The 23,857-nt window shown below is 35.6% G+C and overlaps 1 protein-coding gene across 2 annotated transcripts; it reads right to left on the reverse strand.

Moving 5' to 3' along the window:
• Positions 1 to 10,219: 10,219 nt before the first annotated feature.
• Positions 10,220 to 23,686, reverse strand: LOC124163398 (ras-related protein Rab-8B). 2 transcript variants are annotated; one of them, XM_046540281.1, is made up of 6 exons: positions 23,518 to 23,686; positions 23,173 to 23,233; positions 21,387 to 21,591; positions 20,040 to 20,180; positions 18,284 to 18,286; positions 10,220 to 14,844 (listed from the first exon to the last, which is right to left on the reverse strand). In XM_046540281.1, the coding sequence occupies exons 1-6, from the start codon at positions 23,639 to 23,641 to the stop codon at positions 14,746 to 14,748; spliced, it is 633 nt and encodes a 210-aa protein (XP_046396237.1). In that variant the 5' UTR covers positions 23,642 to 23,686; the 3' UTR covers positions 10,220 to 14,745. The 2 variants fall into 2 exon arrangements, with proteins under 2 accessions (XP_046396237.1, XP_046396238.1); XM_046540282.1 differs by lacking the exon at positions 18,284 to 18,286.
• Between the last annotated feature and the right edge of the window lie 171 nt (positions 23,687 to 23,857).

Raw genomic sequence — 23,857 nt, forward strand, 5'->3', positions numbered from 1 at the left:
AGTGAAATCGAAAAACCCCCTTGTATTGAACTGTGCTGAAGAGGAGTACCGTAACAAGCACGTTAAATTGAGTGAATGGAATGACATTTTGTGAACCGTCATATATGACTTTGAAGAACGGGAGCTGACCAAAAAGAATACCCTCAGTAAGTATTGTGAGGTTACCACTTGTAGGCCTAACTTATAACAATAGCCGATCATTGTTTATGTCTACTGAAAGCAATTTGATTGTAAATGAAAATATGGCATTTTAGGTAATATTAAATAGCTCAGTTTCAAGTAGGGTGAATTTAAGACACAGTTCCTAAACAGTATAAATAAGGAGCACCACAGTATATTGATGGAAAAAATATATTTCCATGTTGTAGGCACACATTAAAATTTGTACAACAGCTGAAAATGTGGATAAATATTTTTGAAAGTAGTATTTTCTGGGTAATACACTTATTTAACAAAACAACAATTGAAAAGTAAGGAAAAAATTGGTTTGGTTATTGCCTAAATAATTTACAGTTATAAACGTACAACTTTGAAATGAATTAATTTTAATTTTTTATGCTTGATATCATACTAAGTAAAATATTTCTCCGGTGATACTAATCATGACAACTTTAAAAATTTCCCCAAATGTTCATGTGACAAAATATCATTGCAAACACTCAGTTATAAGGTTCAATAACTGAAATTTTTAGAAGTACTACATGTATATTCAAATGAAAAAAATTATAAAATCAAGAAATTCAAATCTTTTCTCAACATCCACGTACTGTTATTGTTTACCAACTGTTACGCACTAGTGCCTTTGTTTAAATTTTCTCCATTTGCCATGATACAGCTCCTGCTTCACTGACGAAGTAATCACAGAATATGTGCCTGAGCTGTATAGCTGTTTTTGTTGGTGTTGTAGCTGTTTCTGAAAAATTCTGGCTACTAGGTTTGGTAGCCAGCGCATCGCCAGCTACTGTTGCTGGCGACGTCGCCTGGTTACCTCGTCTAATAAGGGCCATAGATGTATCAAGAAACACTTTGAACATCAATAATCTCCCAAGGTGTCATATAATTTCTTGTTAAACTGCATGTTAGTGACATTATCTTTTGATGATGATATTAAATTGGATTTTCCCGAAATCTGAAGTCTTTCTGAATTATCAGAAGAAGGCTAATTTAAAAAGAATGAAATTCTTCAATAGCTTGTCATTCAATGTAAGGTTAAAATATCAGATGCACTAGATTAATGAAGGATATAATCAACCATTAAAAAGAAGACAAAGCTCATATTAGAAAGATGGAAGAAGCAAAACCTGGGACAATCTCGCATTGTTTGAGTCCTCTTATTTCATTGGTAAATGGAACAGAGGACATTGGCTCATTATAAAAAATTCTCCTGGACCGTGAATCGAACCATGGACCTCTGGCTTTCTGAGCCACTGTGCAGACCAGTACGCTAACTAGGTTCTTTGATTCCTGTTACATTCCCAGTCCAAGGGAATTTTTCCTCAAAGCAGTGTGTCGGGCCTTTCTGTGTTGGAAACCTTTGGTTGTGGGTAAGTTCAGTGATCTGGGATCCCTTAACACGTTGCGTACGGATGGCGAGAATTCTCGTCATTTAGGCGTGTCAACCTAAACAATTTTAAAGCGTACAATAGGTATTCGTTAGTACGTTTTAAGTTGTTGTTCGTTATTCATAATGAATTAATGTATCATAACATTTGATTGGGTAAAGTTATATTCTAAGCATTAGCTTTTTAACCATGTTTAAACCAAAGGCATTACGCCCTAATAGGCACATATATCCAAATCGGCGTTCCTAGGAATTTAAATACCCTGGTATGCAACGTGTTATGGTCTCTACATCTCTTGGTCTCAATGGAAACAGTCACTTCTAGGATGTGAGGAGCAGTGGACTACTATGCTAGCACCACCAAATGCCCTTTCTCATTCCATAAAAAAAGCTAGACTACGAAACCAATTGCATTAAAATATTGTTTGAAGTAATACCCATTCCATAAATTTTTCCAATGAAGCTTAACATCAGAAGAAGATTGTTGATGGCGGCACACCACAATTAGAAATTCCAAGACCAGTATGCAGTTACAAAGAATCTGATTCATACTTAATTTCTGCATCACTCATAATGGAAAAACTCCTTGGCTTGCTGGAAGGTTTTCACTCAAAAAATTGCTTTGTTGGCTGAGACTCCTCTTCTCTACTGATGTAAGCATGTGAAGCGAAGATCATTTAATAATCTTACTTCACACTTAATAATCTTTCTAATGCCTAAGTCAAGCATGGAATACGTGCATTCATTCTTTTGCACAACTGCCTCATTTTTACTGTATGCTCATTGAATCAAGCCTGAATTCCCAGTTCCATGCAGAAGTGGAGTGGCGTAATAAAACTGTGGCCAAGAACAGAGAAGCAATTATGTAATTGTGCACAAATTTGAATAATACGTCAATCCCAGAACTTATATTTTCTTTAGTTTGATCAAGAGTTATAAAAAGTCCACTGATAACTACCTACGCTAGAGCTTCCCCGAGGGTGAACATTATCCCACGCTTCTGACATTACTGATTAAAACTCTTAATATAATAATAGCAGAAAACAAGGATGAAATGAATGTTTGAGATAGTTTATAGAGATAGGATAGTTTCCACGTAATGCTCCCAAATTGATAGAGCATATTTAATGAAACTAATAGACAGACATTTGCATATTTGATTGTATCTGAGGAGTAATATAGGAAAAAAATTAATCCCCAATTCACGATGGAGCAAAATTGGTGAAATGACTAATGAAACTGAAATGTAAGAGAGTGAAACATACGTTGGGGTCAAGCCAATCCATCAGTATAGTCTCCACTTCTCATGGTTGAAGATGTTCAGTCCACAAGTTGATAGATCTTAGCTGTGAACTGGTTGAAAGAACCACAAGCTGATGAATGAAATTTTACAAATAAATTATCAGTGAACTTGTCCCGGAAAATATGGAAAAGCATAGTAATTGATATCTAGATAACTAGGAAAATGATCATGAAAAGAGCTTAAAAGACCATCTGTTTATAGCCTTACCCTTCCATTACTTGGGATAGTCATCACTCCTCTATACTCTGCTAGTATGATTTTGCTTTCTCCAGGTTAATTCTTCATCCAAAAGCACCTCTTAATTCACTCCTGATCTCATTTTCGATTGAGATATAGCAGACTCCCGATTATCCGGCTGCAGTTTATCCGGGTTACGGATTATCCGTGCATGATTTTCACACTTGCTCAATTTTTTCCGTCATCTTTATTCTAAAAATCGGACGCAAAATCGTGGGAATTACTGCATTAATGCTAGGATACTTCGGGCTTATTATTTCCGTTAAAATCCCCTTCATGAAACGGAAGTGATCTCGCGGAAGCTGCATTCACGGGTGTACCGTGTTTCTGTTTTCCAAGCTTCGCAATGCGCGACCGCGCGACGTGATCACGGATACACGTCCCGCGGCGGTTGCAACCCGGGCAACTTGTTCGAGACGCGACACCGTGTCGTGGTGCCTGATAGTCTATTTTCCGACGTCAAGCAGTGGTTTTAAAGCATTCGTGCAAACCACTTTTCCGTATCCGTGATCACGCAGCCATGGATGTGTGGTTTTCGAAATCAGACCTTAGATGGAGCATTAATAATACGATTACAGCCATGTTTTCGCCGCTCAAAAGATCGTGGACTGGCGAAGAAAGCTCTCACTGAGTCCGCTAAGCACTCTAAAAAGCACAATAATTGCATAAATAATAATATATTGTTTGTTTTAGGTAAATTATGAACGTTGCAAGACATTTGAGTGAGCTTGGATTATCCGTGTCTTCCGATTATTCGTGCCATCTCTCCCCATCCTTAGCCCGGATTTTCAGGAGTGTATGTACATTCACTCAATACGGAGGTCCATGCATCTTTGGGTACGATTGTTTTACCAGACATTAAGAATACAGTAACACAACCACAGCAGCTCATAGCATTAGATCTGCAATACTTATCATTCTGCAAACATTGAAAACCAGATCAATTGTGCCATTAAGGATACATGCATGGGAGTAACCAGCGGGGCAGGTGACCGCCCCCCCCCCAAGAAGCAAAGTTAACTTTAGTTCAAAACGAAATTTTTTTATTGATTTTCTTTAAATCCAAGAAAAGAGATATTAGTATAAAACATGTAATTATAATTAAAAAATTCTTTTGGATCAAATAATTTAAAAAATTAATAAAGCGCTGTTAAAATTTTCTTGAAATTTTGGTTTCATTACTTTTACTGTGTTGCAACTTAAACGAACACCGCTTGCCCCCTCTAGTTTTGATCCTGGGTATGCATAGGCGGATCCAGGGGGGGGCACGTGCCCCCCCCAGACCCTCAAAAATATGCAAGATTTTTAATACGGTCCCATTATCATTGCATTCGTTTTGTATTGCGAGGTATCCTTGTGCCCCACCCAGAACAAAATCCTGGATACGGCCTTACTTGTGCCCCTCCCAGAAAAAAATCCTGGATCCGCCCCTGTGGGTATGCCCTTGGATACATGAGAAGTGATCATTGTCTATTAAGTAATGGAATCAACATACCTGGCATGATTGCTGTGAAATAATACTAATGAGATGATTGCATATTCCATATATTATTTCAACCTGACCTATGTATGGAGAATCAAGATGTATTTTTGTAGGATCTTAATGTCACATAAAAACTTTATCACACAAAAATTCCTAGGTAAGACTGCATATATATGAAGCATGCAATGAAGATGCATGCCAAGTCAAATATTTTTTATTAACTCTAGAACCAACTGAAATAAAAAGGTGGTACTTCCACCATTTAGCACATAAGATACTAACCTAATTATGGCACACTTAGCAAAGCTCGATCATTATCAATATTAATAAATGTAGCCTGTAGCACTTTTACGACCTTTCCAAGGATTCACTGTTTCCAAAAAGAAGCCATCAATTTCATACAAAGTTCTTCCACCCTGCTGCAATTTGCTCACAGAAATAACAGGATACATATTTCCATACCAGCAGTAAATGCAAGCTTCTACACAAGTCTGTCATGAAATTTAATATATATTTTAATGGAATTATGTTCAGATTGAAAGAAAATTAAAGTCAACAATAAGGGAGTATGTTATAACTAGAAAGGATGGAAATAAAAGTTAAATGGAAATAATTTTGGGCAGAGATAAGGAACGTCAGCAGACTGATTAAATTGTTGCCTAAATACCTAAATACTTTATAGCATCTTAAATACTATAATCAGCGACTGTCACATAGGTAATTATCTACACAACCATCACAACTGACCTAGGATTGTAGTGAATTACGAGGGGGGTGACCAAACCCCCTGAATTTTTCATAAAAATTGATAAGATGGTTAACCTTCATAAAGTGGCTGTCTATAGGTATGTTTTTTTCTTCATCAGCTACACAAACTATGGTTAAAATCTTTTGATGAATGCATACCTCCAAGGTGCCGTGGAAAGTAGGCAATGAAGCACCTTGTCTAACAAGGATTAGAATTGCATAGCTGATTACTACATGTAATTTGGCTGAAATATTGATAGACTAGCAAACATAAAATTCTCTTGAGCTTACCATACATGTTCCTTTTCTTTAGCAGCAAGATTTTAGGGAATGACATACATAATTATTTATAGCTACAGAATTATCATGAGTTTTGATGAATAAGATGTTCGAAACTCATTTACAGCCATCCATAATGGCTCCTACCCCAGAAATTTAGAGGAGTCTATATGGTGGAAAGGAATATAATATTTTGGTAAATATTCATTGAAAACATAAGAATATGTAATTTGAACTTAAAATATATGTACCAAAAGAAGAACTTCAATTGATGAAAATGCACCGATAATGAAAAATCTAAGGAAATTTGCTTTAATTGATGATGGCTCAATGTGTCATAGTATCAATCAGTTATAAGGAGAACCAGGTTTGATTCCCAGTCAAGTTATTTTGATTCTTTTGAGAAAATGTATTCCTTCAGTGTTTTTATCTTAATACGTGTGAACATGGCTGCATACTAAATCACATATGAAGTGATATCAACTTCAAATCTAGAGTCCTCTTTGCACATATTTTTCAATTTCCAAACACTTTATGTAACAGAAGTACCCAGCTCAGCATTTGGCACCTGCTGTCATTGTACAAACAAGTGCCAGAGCAGGTGAGCTCCCGGCACAATTTGTACGTTTAAACAAATTTTATAGAAGACATAACTTAGAATAACACTCACTCAAATTTTACTCTGGTATTATGAAGTGTGCTGATATGAATGTGATATTTCAGGCAACAAAGTGCATATTTGTTACCAAATAAGCCAAATAAAAACCATATTCGTTTCTAAATAAGCAAGAGTGAACTTGTTTCATCTCAGTGGTCAACGTTTTTCCTGAAAGTCATTAGGGAATCATACCCAATTCCTAACTGCCGCAGATAGGTAAATCAAATGTAGAACATGACCAGAAGATTTCTTACCCTACACATGCTTTAACTAACTCCAGGGATGTTACTGGTTCTATTCCTGGGAAATCCCTAATTTCACCTTGATTCTTTCCCTCACACGAGGGGCGGTTCTGGTAACTAAAGCAAGCCAGTGGTGGATTTTGGGTCAGACTTAGACACTCCCACTCCAAATTTTATCAAAAATTTTCATTCATTTAATAGTTTTTGCAACCTTGTAAAGGAATAAAGAGAAAGTTTATGTAAATGCATGCTACAAGTCCAAAACATGACCGAAGTTTGAGTAGTATTTATGTATTGTAGAGCGTAGCACTCCCTATGTAAAAATGCCTCTCTCTCAGGAGGTATACCATACTGCCCACCCTTGGGTCATGAATCCCCCCCCCAAATTTGATACTGAATTAACCCCTGAAGCAAGCTATGCAACAAATTTAAAAAATTCATAGTGGAGAAATCATTTTACTTGACAGCAATTCAAGCTCAGATTTCCTGTTATCAGGGAAGGGACACCATTATCCTCAGCAAGATGAAAGTCACATTGCGTTTTGACCATGGACATGGACTGGGAGCTAGGACAACTACAATTGCTCCAGATGGGCAATTGTAAAGTGTTTTTCCTTGCATAAGACAACAACATTATCTCAGTATAGAAATGATACATGTATTTAAAACTAAATGAACTAATGCCTAAGTTACCCATTATTAACTCAATGACCTCTTTTCTCATTTAATGCTTTCGTAAAAGATATAAATTCTGATCACAGCACCAACAGTAGAAAACTTCAGTCCATGGCTTTGCCAAAAACTGGTGAAGCGAGGAGCTAGGGAGATTTCAGGACTGTAGCTTAAAGCCAGAAATCTATATGAAGATAAATGAATATGCATCTAATACGACCATTTATCATCAAATGGAGATTTTAATACAAAATTATTCAAAACAACGATTTAAAGATATGATTGCTGCACTATTAAACGATGATAATATTCAACAAGAAGCACAGTAAATTCTTTCAAAAGTTAACTCAAGATCTAGCGGGAGATTTTCATCCTCAACATCCTTCCCTGATGGCAACCCTGACCCAAGCGATTATAATTTTTTTTTAAAGTAAACTTAGCTTTATTTCTTAAAAAATTATTAAAATATCATTAATTAATTAATATATTATTATAAAATTAATTATATCAAAAATTTCCAAATAAATTGCAATTTTCAGAACAAATTCTTTAAGTACTATTCCACTTTCAGGAAGTACAGTATGAGACCCTCTTGGAGCTTCATCACCCCCACTGAGTGATTATAGTTTCACACACTACAGTTTCAAGAGAAAAATATTATTTATAGGTAGTGCATTACATTTAATATGGCATGAGTTTGATTGAATTGATAAATGTAACTGAATTCTTCAGAAGGCATACTAAACTGTAGAACAAACCTCATCTGCTCCAACTATGGCACACTATGTCCAATACTACAATGTTCACCTATACTACTCTGTACTACAATGATCAACCATAAATATGATACTGTATGACAGTTCTGAAATGATATAATTCACACCAGTAATAACAAACATTCCTAAGCATTAGATAACATACATAGCTTTCCATGAAGCCCATTCTTAACATACACCTATTGCAACACCCCTACTACTCTTTAGAAGAATATTTATTGTAAGTAAACTATCTCCTTAATCCATTTTGTACAAAACCCGTGTTATTTCTTTTTTTTCTGTAAATTTATACATGATTATGTACCCAATTTACCTTTGAAGTATGTATCTTAATTTATAATTTGACCTGCCTTATGTTTGTAATCCATACCAACGGGGCCAAAAAAAAAAAAAATGTTATAAGTCACATGAAAATTTATTTCCGAGACAAAAATGCCCAATTCATTAAGGAAATTAGAATTTCAAACAGGAAAATTCATTTTCACATTAGGACAAGCGTATTCCTTAAGAGAAAAAAATGGAGTAAAAAGCTACACCCAAGGTTGAAATTAACCTAGCATGATCGACTGTGAATTTAATTTGGATCTAAAAATGTTTGTAGCGGAGTACCTCCTGCGAATTCAGAAAATTGTTCTTTCTTGGACATAGTAATACATGTATGCTCATTATTTTTTCATTTCACCATGCTAGTAACAAATATCACAAATACCTCTGATAGTGATAGAATATAATTTTCAACTGTGGTGTGTGTTTTTCATTTAATTTAATCTAAATTTGTATCGAGCACATACCTAAACATTCAAAGTATTCAATGAATTAAAGCACAAAAATTTCCCATAGTGAATTTCATATTGCCAACGTCAACTTAGGTTAGGCCATATATAACCTATCTGGATTCAACAGAGCATTATTGAAGTTTCTCCTGCCTATAATTTCGGAGGAAACCAAAGTATATTTAGGCCAAACCATAACAATAATTTCACTTGAAAATACTTCATATACCACAATAATGCATCCAGAGCAAAATGAAAATTTCATATTATATAGCTGCTTTGAAATGCTCCACTGTATGAAAGAAATGAAACATTAATTATGACCCCCCTCTTTAAATGCTAATAAATACCTACCTATAATATGCTCACGATAGTCTATGTTGATAAACTTTAGGCATGCTACTTTATTCCATTATTGCTATGAAGAGAAAATAGGTAATCACTCGATTAGAGGCTGCCTCATTGTCAAATGGCTTATGAATATTTTCCATGATTGCTGTACTGATTGGCAGATGGAAGCTTTGGCTGATGGAATTAAATTATTATAGGAATTTACCATACAAGTAATTTTATACTTCAAACATACTATGCAGAAATTTGCAAATTGATTCTTATTATTTCATTATCAATTCCTCCAAATTCTACTGCAGACTTGAACGCAAGAATATAGTCTTCATACCACACTAAAAATCCTGACAGAAGTACTAGCATGGATAGTTAATAAAAATGTAATGAATAATTTAATTACAAACTGGAACAAAATTTAATATGCATATCATAAACTATGTACACACACACAATATATGACCATATTATACAAAACTCTCAGATCATCCTTAGTAACAATATTTCTTAAATTCTTCTTCATCCCTCCCATACATACTACACAACACCTCTGTACAATATCACTGCTGAGGGCTGTTCTGGTCTTTCCTCATCCTATCTTAATCCCTCAATGCCAGACCCTTAGGCCACAATTTACTCCACAAACTGGACACAGCAGTGGCCAAGGAAAAGTACATCGAACAGTTAATGAATAATATGAATATATGCACATCTCCCTGCACTTCCATCATGGATGACTGATTTGAATATCATAATAGCCGATGAGCTCTTCCAGAATTATGATATCCACCTTATTTTACATTAGGATGCCCTTATGACGTAAAATTAACATCAATCCGATTTCCTCCATTAAAATTGCATGAAATGATCTCTAATTTATAGCAGTTACTTCATTTAACACATCTTGATTACTACAACTATTGGGAGTGAATAGATGGTCATGTTAGCACCAGGCCAATCATAAATTACACATCACAGACACGCCAACCGCCGTGAATTTGATGATAACCAAAACCGTGTCTAAATCTCATTTGGGAAATTCATCCTTTTAACGGAAATCTCAATAAATTTTCATGCAAAAAGGACGAGAAAAATGAAGCGCAGGGATCAGAAGAACAATAATTACATCAACGAGGATTGAAATTCCATGCAAATTCACAATTTAATGAAAATATCAATAAAATACATAATGCCAAAAGCAATCATAAGTAATTTCGATTCCAACTCAGATTCACAGCCCCAGCAAATGATAAACATTTAAATGGAAAACAGAACATATGTTTATTATTATAATGGAGAGCTTAAACTTAAGATAAAGCTCCATCAAAATATATTTTCAGGATAAAAGGAACCGTCAATGTTTACAGCATGTCAAATAGCTCATTAAATTAAAAAATATGTACGACAAGATATTATAAATAAAATGCAGAAAAATAAAGAAGACCACAAGGTGGAACTAATGATAACAGCTAAAATTTTCTCTCTAAAGCCACAAGCCACAAATGGATCAAATCGTTGTCAGGAAACAATAGGTTAACTTCTAATCCATTCAACAGAAATCACTTCACATACAGCATCTACTTCACCCATGAAACACACCTCATGCATACATCTAAACACCCTCAACTCTTGAAATGCTAAAACTACTGATAACCCTCTTTATTCCCACATATTCAGGCATACTCAAAAATTATTTCAGTAGGATGCAATCAAAAGCCCTATGCCAAATGTAAATGTTTTCTGAGATGAATACTACAACACTAGGCCCTAAGATCATGAAACATTTATCATTTTAAATGAACACTGTATATCTGAAGACTCAGCAAGAGCCAAATGTACCATCCCAAAGACTTTGTTCCACAAAAATGCATAAATTTTTACAATTATGATCTGTCAGTCACTTCAAAAGCTATGCCTTCAAATTGGCAATGGATATTGTGCATCCCCAGTGACAGCAGAACATCAGCAAAATATATCACCAACAATCAAAATCTGCTTATTAAAATCTTATCAGATTGTTTGTCCATATAAACACTGTATCACAAAATGCATAAATATTGCATCCATAGCACACTTTACAATGGATCGGATAAGATGCCTATGTTGCACAAAAAGCAGTCCTGAAGCTAATGCACTATTGAGCTACAATGTTTAACTTTGGAACAATGCAAAATATTAAGCAGAGAGCTTAGTAAACAAATGTGGCAACAAAAATACCTTGCAAGGATAGCCATTGCTAAGAGATAATTTAAATAATGTCATGAAATTTCTGATAACACATAAAATAATTCTTTAGTGCCAACAATTTATACAAAAATATTATACAACTGCTACAACCTGAACTATAATTTTCCTTCTACTAGTGATCACGGTACATTAATTACTGAAATAATACTACAAATGAGCAATAAATACTATGGGTAATTGATAAACAGGAAATAGGAAATTCTGAAAGCACATAGACAGTATATCTTAGCAACCCAGGTGAAAACGTAAGATGGCAATTCAAAGTATCTGTAGCAAATTAATAAAGAAAAAATCTATCACTTTTCTAACTAATTGTTTATCCATGCACATTGGTTTCTAAGTTTACGGTCGTATACAATGCAATCAAAAAGCTCAAGGTATGCTAGATATTCACTTACAACTTCATAAACATAATGAAATTCTTCGACCCAGCTTCTAAAGGGTTGATAGCCTTATATGACAACATTAAAACATGCAAAAAAATGAGTCAAGGGCTGAAAGAATAATAATGGCATGGAGGCAAAATTAGACTTTACCAGTAACTGCTGAAACATGACATCCACACAGATAGTGAGTAAAATAACGTGAATACATTTAATTTTTGGGTTGAAAACAATCCTTAGAAACAAACATTTCCAAAAATATAACTTTGCACACAATACAATTCCATCAGCAATACAAAATCAATGTCAACATGACAGGCAAAGAGAACTCGTTTTAAACATGTGAAACATCTTAAGCGTACATTTCAAATCTATGAGTCTTGTGTGACCTGGTGGGGGTTATTAGTAGACTAGTCTGGATAGGTTAGACAGGAAATCATAACTGACAATAATTTTACACTGCAGACTAAAAGAATCAATTGAAAGCATTTCTTGCAAGTAAAAATGACAACCAAATAGCATCACCATGTGATCATATACTTCCAAGCAAAAAAAAGGGGGGAGAGAAACAGCCCATTAGAATATCTACTGGATCCTCTGGCTCAAAAGATGAGTACATTATCAAAAGAATATCCACAGAATTCACCCTGCATCTTATACAGCCAGTGTACAGAATGGGTCTGGCCTTAAGATATAGGCAACAAACAATTATGCCTCTAATTCAGCAAACTGAATTTAAAAAAGAAATTTAAAAAAATCTTCACCAGATGTACTTTTTCTTTGAACGAAATTAGGAGATGGCAATGATACGTGAGCATCATACCAAAATAGCTCACTAAGGCCTCTAACAAATTGTTTTTATCTTCACTAAAAATTTGAAAAAAATTGAGGGTATTGTAGAGAGAACACATGTAACCCCAATATTCCATTTTCTGCAAAACTAAAAAAATATGGTATTAAGACACTGGAAACGTAAGGCTTCGACCCCTAACTATCCATAGGAATACTTAATCCAATTTTCCCATGAAAAAAATATTTGTAGAGTATAGCAAATGTATCAATATAATATTCTTCAAACATTACTTAATTGAATATTGTTATTTTGATATTTTTTCTTCCCTATGTATAGAAGAGTGGCATATGAGAATTTGATGATTAAATTTGTGCTTCATTATATGTAGGTACAGGTCATTATACACAGTAACTTTGAGAATTACTTGGACAATATTTTCTTTCTATAAGTTTTAATGAACCCTTTCCTCATTTGAACCTGAAAATGAATTTGAAGAACTCAAAATGTGAATGAATTTGAGTTCTTTCACCCTCTCGATTTCAGAAATAAAAACAGGAAGAGGCTCTTCTCGAGTAATTAAACTAAAACATGTACAAAAGATACAGAATATAAGGTCTTAAAAGCCTTAAAATACTGAAATCCCAGAAAAAAACTCCAAGGTGGGAGGAGTGAGAACCAACCGACCACCAATTGTAGAGTACATACTTGTACTTTCAATGCCGGAAAAGATATAAATATAATCCAAATGACATGGAAACATGGGAGTAATTCAGAAATAAAGAGTTTGCAACCATATTGACGAGCAAAGCCCAAGCAAAATGTGAGGGCCATATGTACACAAAATAGACATGGCTTCAATATAAATTGGTCACACTGCAATTGTCTCCAGGAATATATTTAAAAATCGATCAATCCAAGCTCTGCCTCACACCAAGAATTTAAAAATACACTGTTTATTTGAATTAACATGGACAATCTGACACTGAATGACTTTGAGATATGATTTTTGTTGACTATGATCAATACTTACTTACCACAAGATATGTGAAAAATGTACATCAAAACAAACCACTTCTACAATTCCCAGAACAGTACCATTTTTTGTGGTGGCACCTTCCTGAGATCAGATGCTTGTTCAATTTGATCCTTGCTATAAATGAGGTGCACTTACTGTGAAGAGATGTAGCTCATGAAATAATATCATAGATAATTCAATATGTCCAGTTACAAAGAGTACTCTTTCAAATGACATAGGGTAGTCAGTATAACCGGCTACAATTATTATGCTTTTCAAATTTAGTTGGGACATGGCTTCCTGGAAAGTTTACTTACTGACTCACATGTAATTCCTTTGAAGAGTTTAAAAAAACCTTAGACTCAATTCCTAATCAAAATGAAATTCTGAATTTTCAACATCTGAGGAGGAACGGATCACATCCAATGCAGCATACTTATGAAACCTCACAAGTTTGTGTCTAAGATCATGCTTTTTTTATGTGTCAGCCACTTTTTAATGAACACAGTTTTCAAGAGAAATATTTTTGGTAAAGAAAAAAAAAACTGCCACTCAGTCACCCACAACATACATAATCACAGCTGTAAATTCCCTCAAAGGAGTACTGCTTGCAGTTTCTGGCCATAAGGTCATGGCACAGCAAGGGGAGAAAGCCATTGGTTGCAAAGAGTGAGCAGTTGAAATAATCCAGTAAGAGATTTTCCATCTTCATTGAGGCCAAATCCAAATCCCGACTGGAAACTGAGAAAGCAGACAAAGACTCTTCGAACCAAGTGCTGCTCGAGTTTGGTGACCAGAGCTCTTGAGAGGCAGTGCTAATGATGGGCATGAGAGACAAGCCGGAACCCATGCCATTCTTGATCAGAGATATGCTTTGACCACCGGCAAACAACTCGGAGCATCCAGCAGTTTGATGATCAGCTGACTCGCAGGCCCAACCCTGCTCCCTCCTTGGAAATGGTGCCTCCTCACCCTCAACCCCTGCACTTGCAAGCATTTCTGACCCTATCTGCTGCGACTCAACGACTACTGCACACAAAACCCACCACCAAATCGCACAGAACAGAGTGCCTACATCGGTCCCTTCCCAGCAAGCCTCATCACCACCTCCTCCTCCAACAGTGCTGCTCCCTTCAATGCAGATGGCAGCCGAGATGCACTGCTTTAGATGAAAGAACGCACTCACAGGGGTCATGAGGGTACCCTGATCGATAAACTCCCTTCGCTGTTGTCAGAGGAGGGAACATCTTGATAACCAACTTGTAGGTTTACGCTGAGGCTCCATTGGTTTTAACTGGTAGCCTCCTTTCGTTCCTGGATTGCTGGCCTCCTGTAAAATTATCATCAGAGTAGAGCATTATAAAACCACAGGGTAGGCAAAATGCATGCACTAGGAAGATATATTTGGAAAAGTACACAAATGTTCAAAAGCAAATGGATAAGTAGAATTTTACTGAATTAATGCCAAATTAAATAAAACTGGCAAAAAATGAAGTGTTCAAAAAGAGGCAATCACGATAAAAACCTTACAGCATTAAATATGAAAACTCCACACGTAAAAAGTAACCAAGTGATCACCAAGAAATGAAAGCGTACATTTCACATGAAAAAGTATCATACTGGACTTTCAGATGGTTTGAGTGAGAGCTTTCTGGACCCAAAATTTATGAAGTCAAAAAACCAACTTGGGTTTCTAGAGTAATGGAGTACTATTAACTCAACTATCACACACTATTGTATGGTTGAGTCACATTTAATTTAGTGCATGTAGAACGTCAAATTTATGTTAGCATGCAGAATTAGCAAAAACTCCACATAGTGCATACAAATTTATTAATGTTAAAGTGAATACTATAATATCTTTTGTTGATCTTTCCACCTTTTTGTTTTTTTTTCTGCTGAGTTGTTCGTCATCAGCCACTGAACAAGGGAGTCAATCAAAATCACAAAAACACTAAAAAATTTTAACAGGGAAGACGGATACTATTTTACTAATGCTTGAAAGAGTGTTTCAGAAACCGACCATTCATGGTACACCAGCGAGAGAACCTGGTCAAGCAAAACACAACAGGAAGGAACAAGGGTGATATATACATGTGCGGCAAAAATTCCGATATCTGCACTTTGACCTGAAGACGCCTGGTGGAATACCAGTAAAACTATTGCCACCCTATGGCAAAAAATGCAGTGAAAACCCAACAGCTGGAGAGATCAACAAATCAAGAATACCATGGAAGACTACAAGGCAACTGTATCATCTTGAATAACTTTGCATTTTCCACATAAAATTTATTACTCTACGGCCATGGTTTTGATGCCAGTGCGTCATCCTTAGGTATGTACATAATACAGGTAAATGTTCACTTGTTTACAAAAAAAATGCAGTGGGGCAGGATAGGATCTATACAAGAGCAGGATTAAGTAACATTCCCCATAATATTTTTGTAAATAAATTAACACTTTTCTGTAGTATGCACCTGGAGGATGACAACATGACGTAGAAACCAGTCTTATTCAAGTACCTAATTTTCATGTGGAAAATAAAAAGCTTAAGTTCTTGAAGATGAGTTTTTAGTTCCACAAAGTGATGCTTAAAACTACGAATTATGTCAATGCAATAGGAAATAATTCAGGTATGATGTTACCAACGGGAAAATTGCACGTAACAAAAGTAGCATGTTGGTTCATCATACCAGCCAATTAGTAAAATATTTCCAATTGTTAGAGTTACTAGGTATATTCTGTGAGCTTAAAATCCTTCTCGATTACAAAATCTAACAAGGAGAAAAAGAGCATGCAGAAAAAGAAACCAGCCGGTAAAAATTAACACAGAACACACATGAAATGCATAGTTAATTAAGATCAAAACCAATTTGAACATTTATCATTACAATATCAAAACAATGGCACTTTTTTCCATTTAAACACAGTAAAATTTTCTCTGATGGCTTCTTTGGTTAGCAAAATTTCAGGAGTAATGAAGGGCAATATATAAACTGCAGACAATCATGCCAGCTCACCAAAGGATAAATCAAGCGTCATGGTCATTTGAACTTAAGCAAAGTATGTTTTAAGCCTTTCTTAGATACAGTGCAACCTTGGAAAAACGAGACCCCACGGTTCTCAAATAAACTCTTGCGATAGCAAATTGTCACTTTACTGGAGGTGGAGCAAATAAACCCATTGTCAACACTTATATAGGAACGGGGTTGGTGCGGCAACAGAGACAGTTCTATCTGATAACGTAAGCATAAATCCAGACAAAAGGCAATGTTTTTGTTGCATCACTAAATTCCCTTAACTTAATAACAAACAAGCCATTCAATTAATAAGTGACTAAATAAAAATAATGCAAAGCATTGCTTTGTCAACATTATCCCAATGCACAACCGACGAAGCCATTTTTCTATTACGTTGTGCATTTACGTGATCAATCAATTATTTTGGTATTATCTGCTGAAATTTTAAACTATTGCAGATAAAACTGTATCGCAGTTATTTAATGACTCAAATGCTCACATTGGTGTATGTTCATTGTTCCCGTACATTTCGCGGAAGTTATGTGAAATAACATATCGCATTTGTTTCTGCAGACAAAAACATTGGCAAGTGGTAAAACGATCCTGTCTTGGAAGACATTTTCTATCATCCAATGTACTGCCTTCATTATCTACACTAAAAAGCCTGCTCAGCATTCTAAATGATGTGATTAAAAATGTCAATGCTTCAAAAAAGTTCCATTTTGAGTGTTATCCCCGCAACCTCATTGAAATAATACTAAAATTGGTAATACAAAAAAAGATATTAACTTGATATTATTTCACAAAAAATATAACAAAGATATTATGCCGATGTCACTTAAGTAAAACAAAAGCAAACTGCAAGAAACTGCTACTGATACAACACGCATGGGTAAAATATGCAACAAAGAATTGAAGAAATGAATGAAGTATAAGCATCAGATTTACGTATTGTTGAAATGACACATTGCAATATTTCCACTTATAGATTTATTTTACACTACGCGTTTCGTCGTTACAGCGACATTTTCAAGTGTCGCTGTAACGACGAAACGCGTAGTGTAAAATAAATCTATAAGTGGAAATATTGCAATGTGTCATTTCAACAATATTACGAACTTCCACCACATCGTGCCTAACATCATACAAGATATCAGATTTACGGTTTACTTCATGAATTTGAGACTGAGCACTCTATGTTAACTTCATTTCTAACCGATCGCCAGCAACTACAGAGATTAGGGACTCTTGGTAAAGGTTTTCCGACAATGGAAACTCTTGCTATAATGAATCCAAATATGTACCAAAAAGAAAAAAAAAAGGACCTCGTAAAAATGATTTTTTTACATACTAATCATAGGGTCAATTGACTGGGCTTCGGCTGTCTCTCGTAATGGCGGGGGGCTCGTAATAGCCCATAGATGTTCAAACGTGGTTCCACTGTAGTTAATCGAAAAAATTTAAGAACTAATAGCTGTAAGATGAAAATAACAAAACATCTGCAAATGCAATAAATAAAAACTCAATAATTTTTTCAGTTACATTTAAGAAAGTAATTTAAGATAAAAAAAAACTGTAAAGAACAATGAAATAGAAAGGCTAAGCATAGATTAAGGATGAACAAATGGATTACAAAAGCTAAAATAAGCATTTAGTAACACAAAAGGATAATTAACCACACTAAGCCCCGACACAACAAAAAATTGTATACATAGATAGATAGCTTTAAGGAGGAAAGATTTTTTTTACCTTCTGCCATCACCAGGACCATGGATGCATAGAGAGAAGGAAATGAAAGATAGAGGTAAGGGAATAAGGAAAAATATGAAATCATTAGTGCCATTTACTTATGACATGAAATACTCATTGTTAACCACTAGGTTACTTTACCACTTCCAGTTTTTGAAAAGATAAATCATAAAGTTTTTGAAAAGATAAATCATAAAGTTTTTGAAAAGATAAAAGTTCTTATTATGAAACTTCAATTGTTAACTTTTGAAGGGACCACCTAAGAAGTACACACCTACATGAGGAACATTACTAATATGAGTTTAATTCAAGAACCTAAAAAAAACTTTGGTATAATCGGAGAAAATTTAGCAAATCAGAGGAACTGAGGTTCCACTGCATTCACTTTTTGGAAGAGCAAGGAGTTTACAAATGGATTCTACCACTTTTATTACAGAAAAAACACTAACCACATTTCCTTTCATGGCCCATCAGTTAACACAAATGCCACACAATTTTTAATGGAATGGACTCGCAGGAGTCCAAGAACAGCCCTGGTCAAAAATAAACCATCTTTCCAAAAAACCAAACTCAACCCAAAAGTGTGCCTCAGGAGAAGATAACTGAGCACCCACTCCACTGACACCTTGGTGCATTCAGCTACAGCAATAAACAAACCTTTTCAAGACAATTAGGGGCTAGTTACAGGTATAAGACCAAAAAAATATGCTTCTTCGTCTTCCTTTCATGTTTCATATGCCATGGTTTTGTATGGCTCTCAAAGTGTGTGAAGTCGCATGATAATTGGAGGAAGCAACTGAAAGCTAAGATCATTTGTGGCAGGATGGAATGGTAGAGAAGGAAGGGAGAGAGAAACTCTGAGTCAGCATTTGCCTGCTCTAAACGAAAGGTGCCAAGGGGACCAAGGCTTAATGCTCCATCTAACATATTAAGGGAGTTGAGCCTAAAACCTTTTACTTCCTGGGTGAATGATCTACCAGTTGCACTACCAGGACACTTTAATCACAGTTTAACCATGATTTCTGTGGGATTTATAGAACAGAAAACACTGTCGCCTCGGTTCACCAGAGTGGCCATTAGAAGGCACTGAGGCAGCTCACCATTTGCCAGTGGGAGGAGGAGAAGAATAAGACAAGGACACAAGAAGGAAAGCAAAGAATTACACATACACACGATAGTCAAAAAGAGACCCTTGCAGGCCACATTTTTAGCCTCTGAATTCTGGCTTTTTCCATCCACCAAGCACCATTGTCTTAGCCTATTCTGTGTTGTGTGCTCCTATCTCTTACTTCACCACCTACGAATTTATACTGTACGTTCACACTGATGATGTTGTGTAAATGGATGAAGTAGTTTAAGGGTCATATTAGCTTGTTTCACTTGGGCTCAGCATGCCCCAAAATGCGTGTTTCTGTCTCGTTTCAAGTATCATGTGCATGTGAAATTATCCAAATACAAGATAAAACACATGAATACAATAACCGAAGCAAGGAAAAAGTGGTGCCACCCACTTTATTGCAATACTTAGGATTAAAATGCACTTTCTCACAAGACAATATCATGACTAGGTCAATATAATTCTATCACCCTCCTTCAGAATAACTTAAGTCTGGTACATAAAGGAATAGTTTTATGTCCAAGAATGACAATGTAAACAGAAGAAAACAGTTGACATGCCATCAGTCATTTTTTAGCATAACATAACTAAATAACTCTCTTAACTTTAAATGCTACAATGCACCCAAAAGTAACTCACCAATTTCTTTTCCATTTTAGTTTTGATGTCACGAGCAAGAGTGAAAAATGCTTCCTCAACGTTGATTGATGCCTTGGCAGAAGTTTCCATAAATTTAATTCCATATTCTATTGCTAATTGTTCTCCTCTCTCCTTGAACACCTGTAAACAGATGCCAAAAGTTAATATGTATTACAGTATGCTAATCCTAACTATGAATATTCTCCCCTATTTTAATATGGCAGGTAACATGAATCTATGTGTCTTAATTGGTGCCCCACAAGCCACCGGTGATATTCTGAGAAAACACTGTTTTAGAAGGAAAACAATGAGAAGACATCAAGAAATGTAGTTAAATTTTTGAAACTGAAAAAGTATGAATAAATATTATTTAAAATGTAATTGTTACCGATAACTTAGTAACTGTTATAAAGTTACTCTGTATCTCTGGCTGAAAACTAGCGGCAAAGGCAAAGAAACTCTTCCAAGTCTAAACCCACACATTGCTTTGGTAAAGGATTGAATAGAATGATATTCCCTTCTATTCTGCTAACAGTTGACATTTTCAGCTGTTTTACCTTCCACTACGTTGAATCACAGAAGTCTATAGTAGCATATAAGCTACCGTATACGTCTGAATATAGTCCCCCCTATTTTTCCAAAAATGTCCGTGGTAAAAGTAAAGGGGGGACTATATTCAAAAGCATTTGTTAGATTATTTCCTCAAAATGAAGTCTCAAAATTAGGGGGGAGACTATATTCAGAGAGGGACTACATTCAGAGAAATACATTGTCAGTCTGTCTTCACCTCTGAAGGGAGAAAAACAAAAAAAAACTTCCCTTCCCACATGTAAATTACAATATGAATGTTTTTGTGATACATTTCTTTTGATAACAAATTAGGTAAGTACAAGGATTCAACAAATTACAAGAGAGAGTAAACAAGGGACTAGCTGAAAGAATAAACCCAAATCTACAATTACCAATGAGAATTCCTTAGGTACGTTTTCTCAGATCATGAGAGGGAATATCATTGACTTTCAAACTTCTTTAACCGAGTAATACTTAAATATTCCCACTTAAGTGACAACATTTTTCAATATTTTATCATTGGCAATGAATACTGTAATTAAATAAAGTCATTTCATAAAATATCACCATGTTTCAACTGAGATATTGAACAAGGACACAAAATTAAAACATGAGGACACTTTTTACAATTGATAATTATGCACTAAGATAAAGTTATGGGTAAAACAACAAAGGCTATATATATATATATACCATCAAAACTCACTTTGAACAGGTACCCCAATAGATACCATAAAATGATTTCATATGGACTAGTTATGACTTAATGAAACTGACCTGTCTCTTTTCATGTAGTTCGCATTTGTTCCCCAACAACATCTTCTCAACATCAGATGCAGCATTCTCTTCGATGTTTCTTATCCAATTCTTGATATTCTCAAATGACTTTTCATTTGTTACATCATAAACCAGCATTATGCCCATGGCACCCCTATAATATGCTGTGGTGATTGTTCTAAATCTCTCTTGACCAGCCGTGTCCCTAAACACATGAAATGATCCATTAAACATACTTGAAAAAAGTAAATATAAGCTCAGTCATGAATATTTTATCCTCAAATTTAATTTACAAAAATACACAGGACACTAAAGAAAAGCATAATGGGTGAAATTCACAACCTAAGTATGGTATGGTATTTGGAGGAGGCGACCGACAGCTGAGGTCATTTGCGCCATGAGGGAAGGGTATGGAAGGAAGGGTGGAGAGAAACCCGGCATCGGCATTAGCCTGCTCTTAACGAAAGGCGCCAAGGGGACCATGGCTTAACGTCCCATCCGACGGACGGAGTGTTGAGCTTGAAATGTCCTCCACACAACACTTAAGCAGGGATCGGCAGTCTCTGAAAATTCTCTGCCACTGCCGGGATTTGAACCCCAGCCCGCCGGGTGGGAAGCCAACACTCTAGCCACCACACCAACCCAATCCCCTTCACAACCTAACAAGGACAATAACTGTGATGTTGCAGTTGCGAGGACATACTGAACGAGACTACATTTCTTGGGTATATTCAGAGGCTGGTGTATGCTGAGGATCTGAGGGGGAACCTCTCATTGTAACTTGCACCTCATTAAACATCTACTCCTCATTTGGCTATTTCCTGCAGATACCCTGACCCACCCTAAATAAGACCTCATTGGATACATTCCAGGCCATTTCAAATACATTTAAGATCGCAGTTATGATTGAAGTAGGAGAATTGAAGGGATTATAGATTTTGCATGGAAGTAAAGGAATATTTAAAGCGCACAACAGGAAAATCAGTCTGAAGTTAGCAATTTTGACGGTAGTAAAATTAATTTTGACATACCATCATTAGCATTACAGCAACAAGCAGAATTACTTTGAAACCATCATTCTTTTAATAACAATAAGATGAGATTGAGATGTTTACATTTCATTTTTAAAAAACTATACTTCTCTTTGATGTCAATAAAACCACCAAGGGAAATTTCACTATTCAACATTGAAGAGGCCGCGAAGCACTTAGATAAACAGAAAAGGGCATAACGGGAAATTAATAGACATCAAATGATTCGACTTTCTGAAGCTTATTAACAATCAACATGTAGTGCAAATCGATGAGGATATAAGTAGAGAAGCCCTAACTACGCCTTGATTTCCAACATGTTGAACAGGAGAAAGGTAAACTCACACCATCAGAACAATCGATTCGTTAGGCTCATTGCTGGGCAAGTACGAAATACCTCAAGCCAGCCTTCGATTCGCTCTACACTTTCACTAAGGTGAACAAAACTGAAAGAAGCCGTATCCTGGCGTAAATATTTATAGATGCCACCAACTCCAAACATCATCAAAATAAGAGAGATCCATTAAAATAGCTTATTTACAGAATAGGAAGGAGTCTGCTGATTTCCATCTCATTTGATAACAATGACTTTTACCCTACCTGCTTTAAGTGATAAAGATTATAAATTAAGGGGTAATAAGACAACAGGATGGTAACTAGGAATTTCGATTAGACAAAAGTTATTGTTACATAGCGTTCAAGATATGCAATATACATTACAACAAGAATATTGACAGTCGCATTGATACACTTACCATATTTGAAGTTTAATTTTCTTCCCATCGAGGTCAATCGTCCTAATTTTAAAGTCTATCCCTGCAAAGTTTAAGAGGTCGATAAATAAATATTAACATGCAGAACAGCGAATGCACTCTACTTGACCTTTGGTTCTCTATGGCAATACTATCGCATTGCTAAAAACACTAAAGTGGCAAAATCATACTTAAGTACACAATTATTTATACAGAATACTTATGTCGTGATATCATCGCCAAATGCGTATGTAACACACATAGTCGTAAGTCACTTCTAAAGAGCCCCATGAACTCCTTAAGAACAAACTGTACTACCATGTCTCAAATTTCAGTGAAACGACTTACCAATAGTAGAAATAAATGTTGTGTTGAATGCATCTTCAGAAAATCGAAATAATACACACGTCTTACCAACACCTGAGTCACCAATTAATAATAATTTAAATAAGTAGTCATACGTCTTTGCCATCTTGGACGTTCTCCGACTTCGACAGCAAACCGGAAGTGATTCATAACGGACGTTTGATAACCTAAAACAAATGCCTAACGATAAGCGCTACCACAGACCCTGGACCCCATGATATCTGATTCACAGGGCCACGCAAAAGGCTTTCAGATAAGACCTTTCACCTTTAACTCGCACCGTCACTGCATTATCCCATTCTAATATTAATTAATGACTTGT

Source organism: Ischnura elegans, chromosome 8 (genome assembly GCF_921293095.1).
Source record: "Ischnura elegans chromosome 8, ioIscEleg1.1, whole genome shotgun sequence".
NCBI lineage: Eukaryota > Metazoa > Arthropoda > Insecta > Odonata > Coenagrionidae > Ischnura > Ischnura elegans.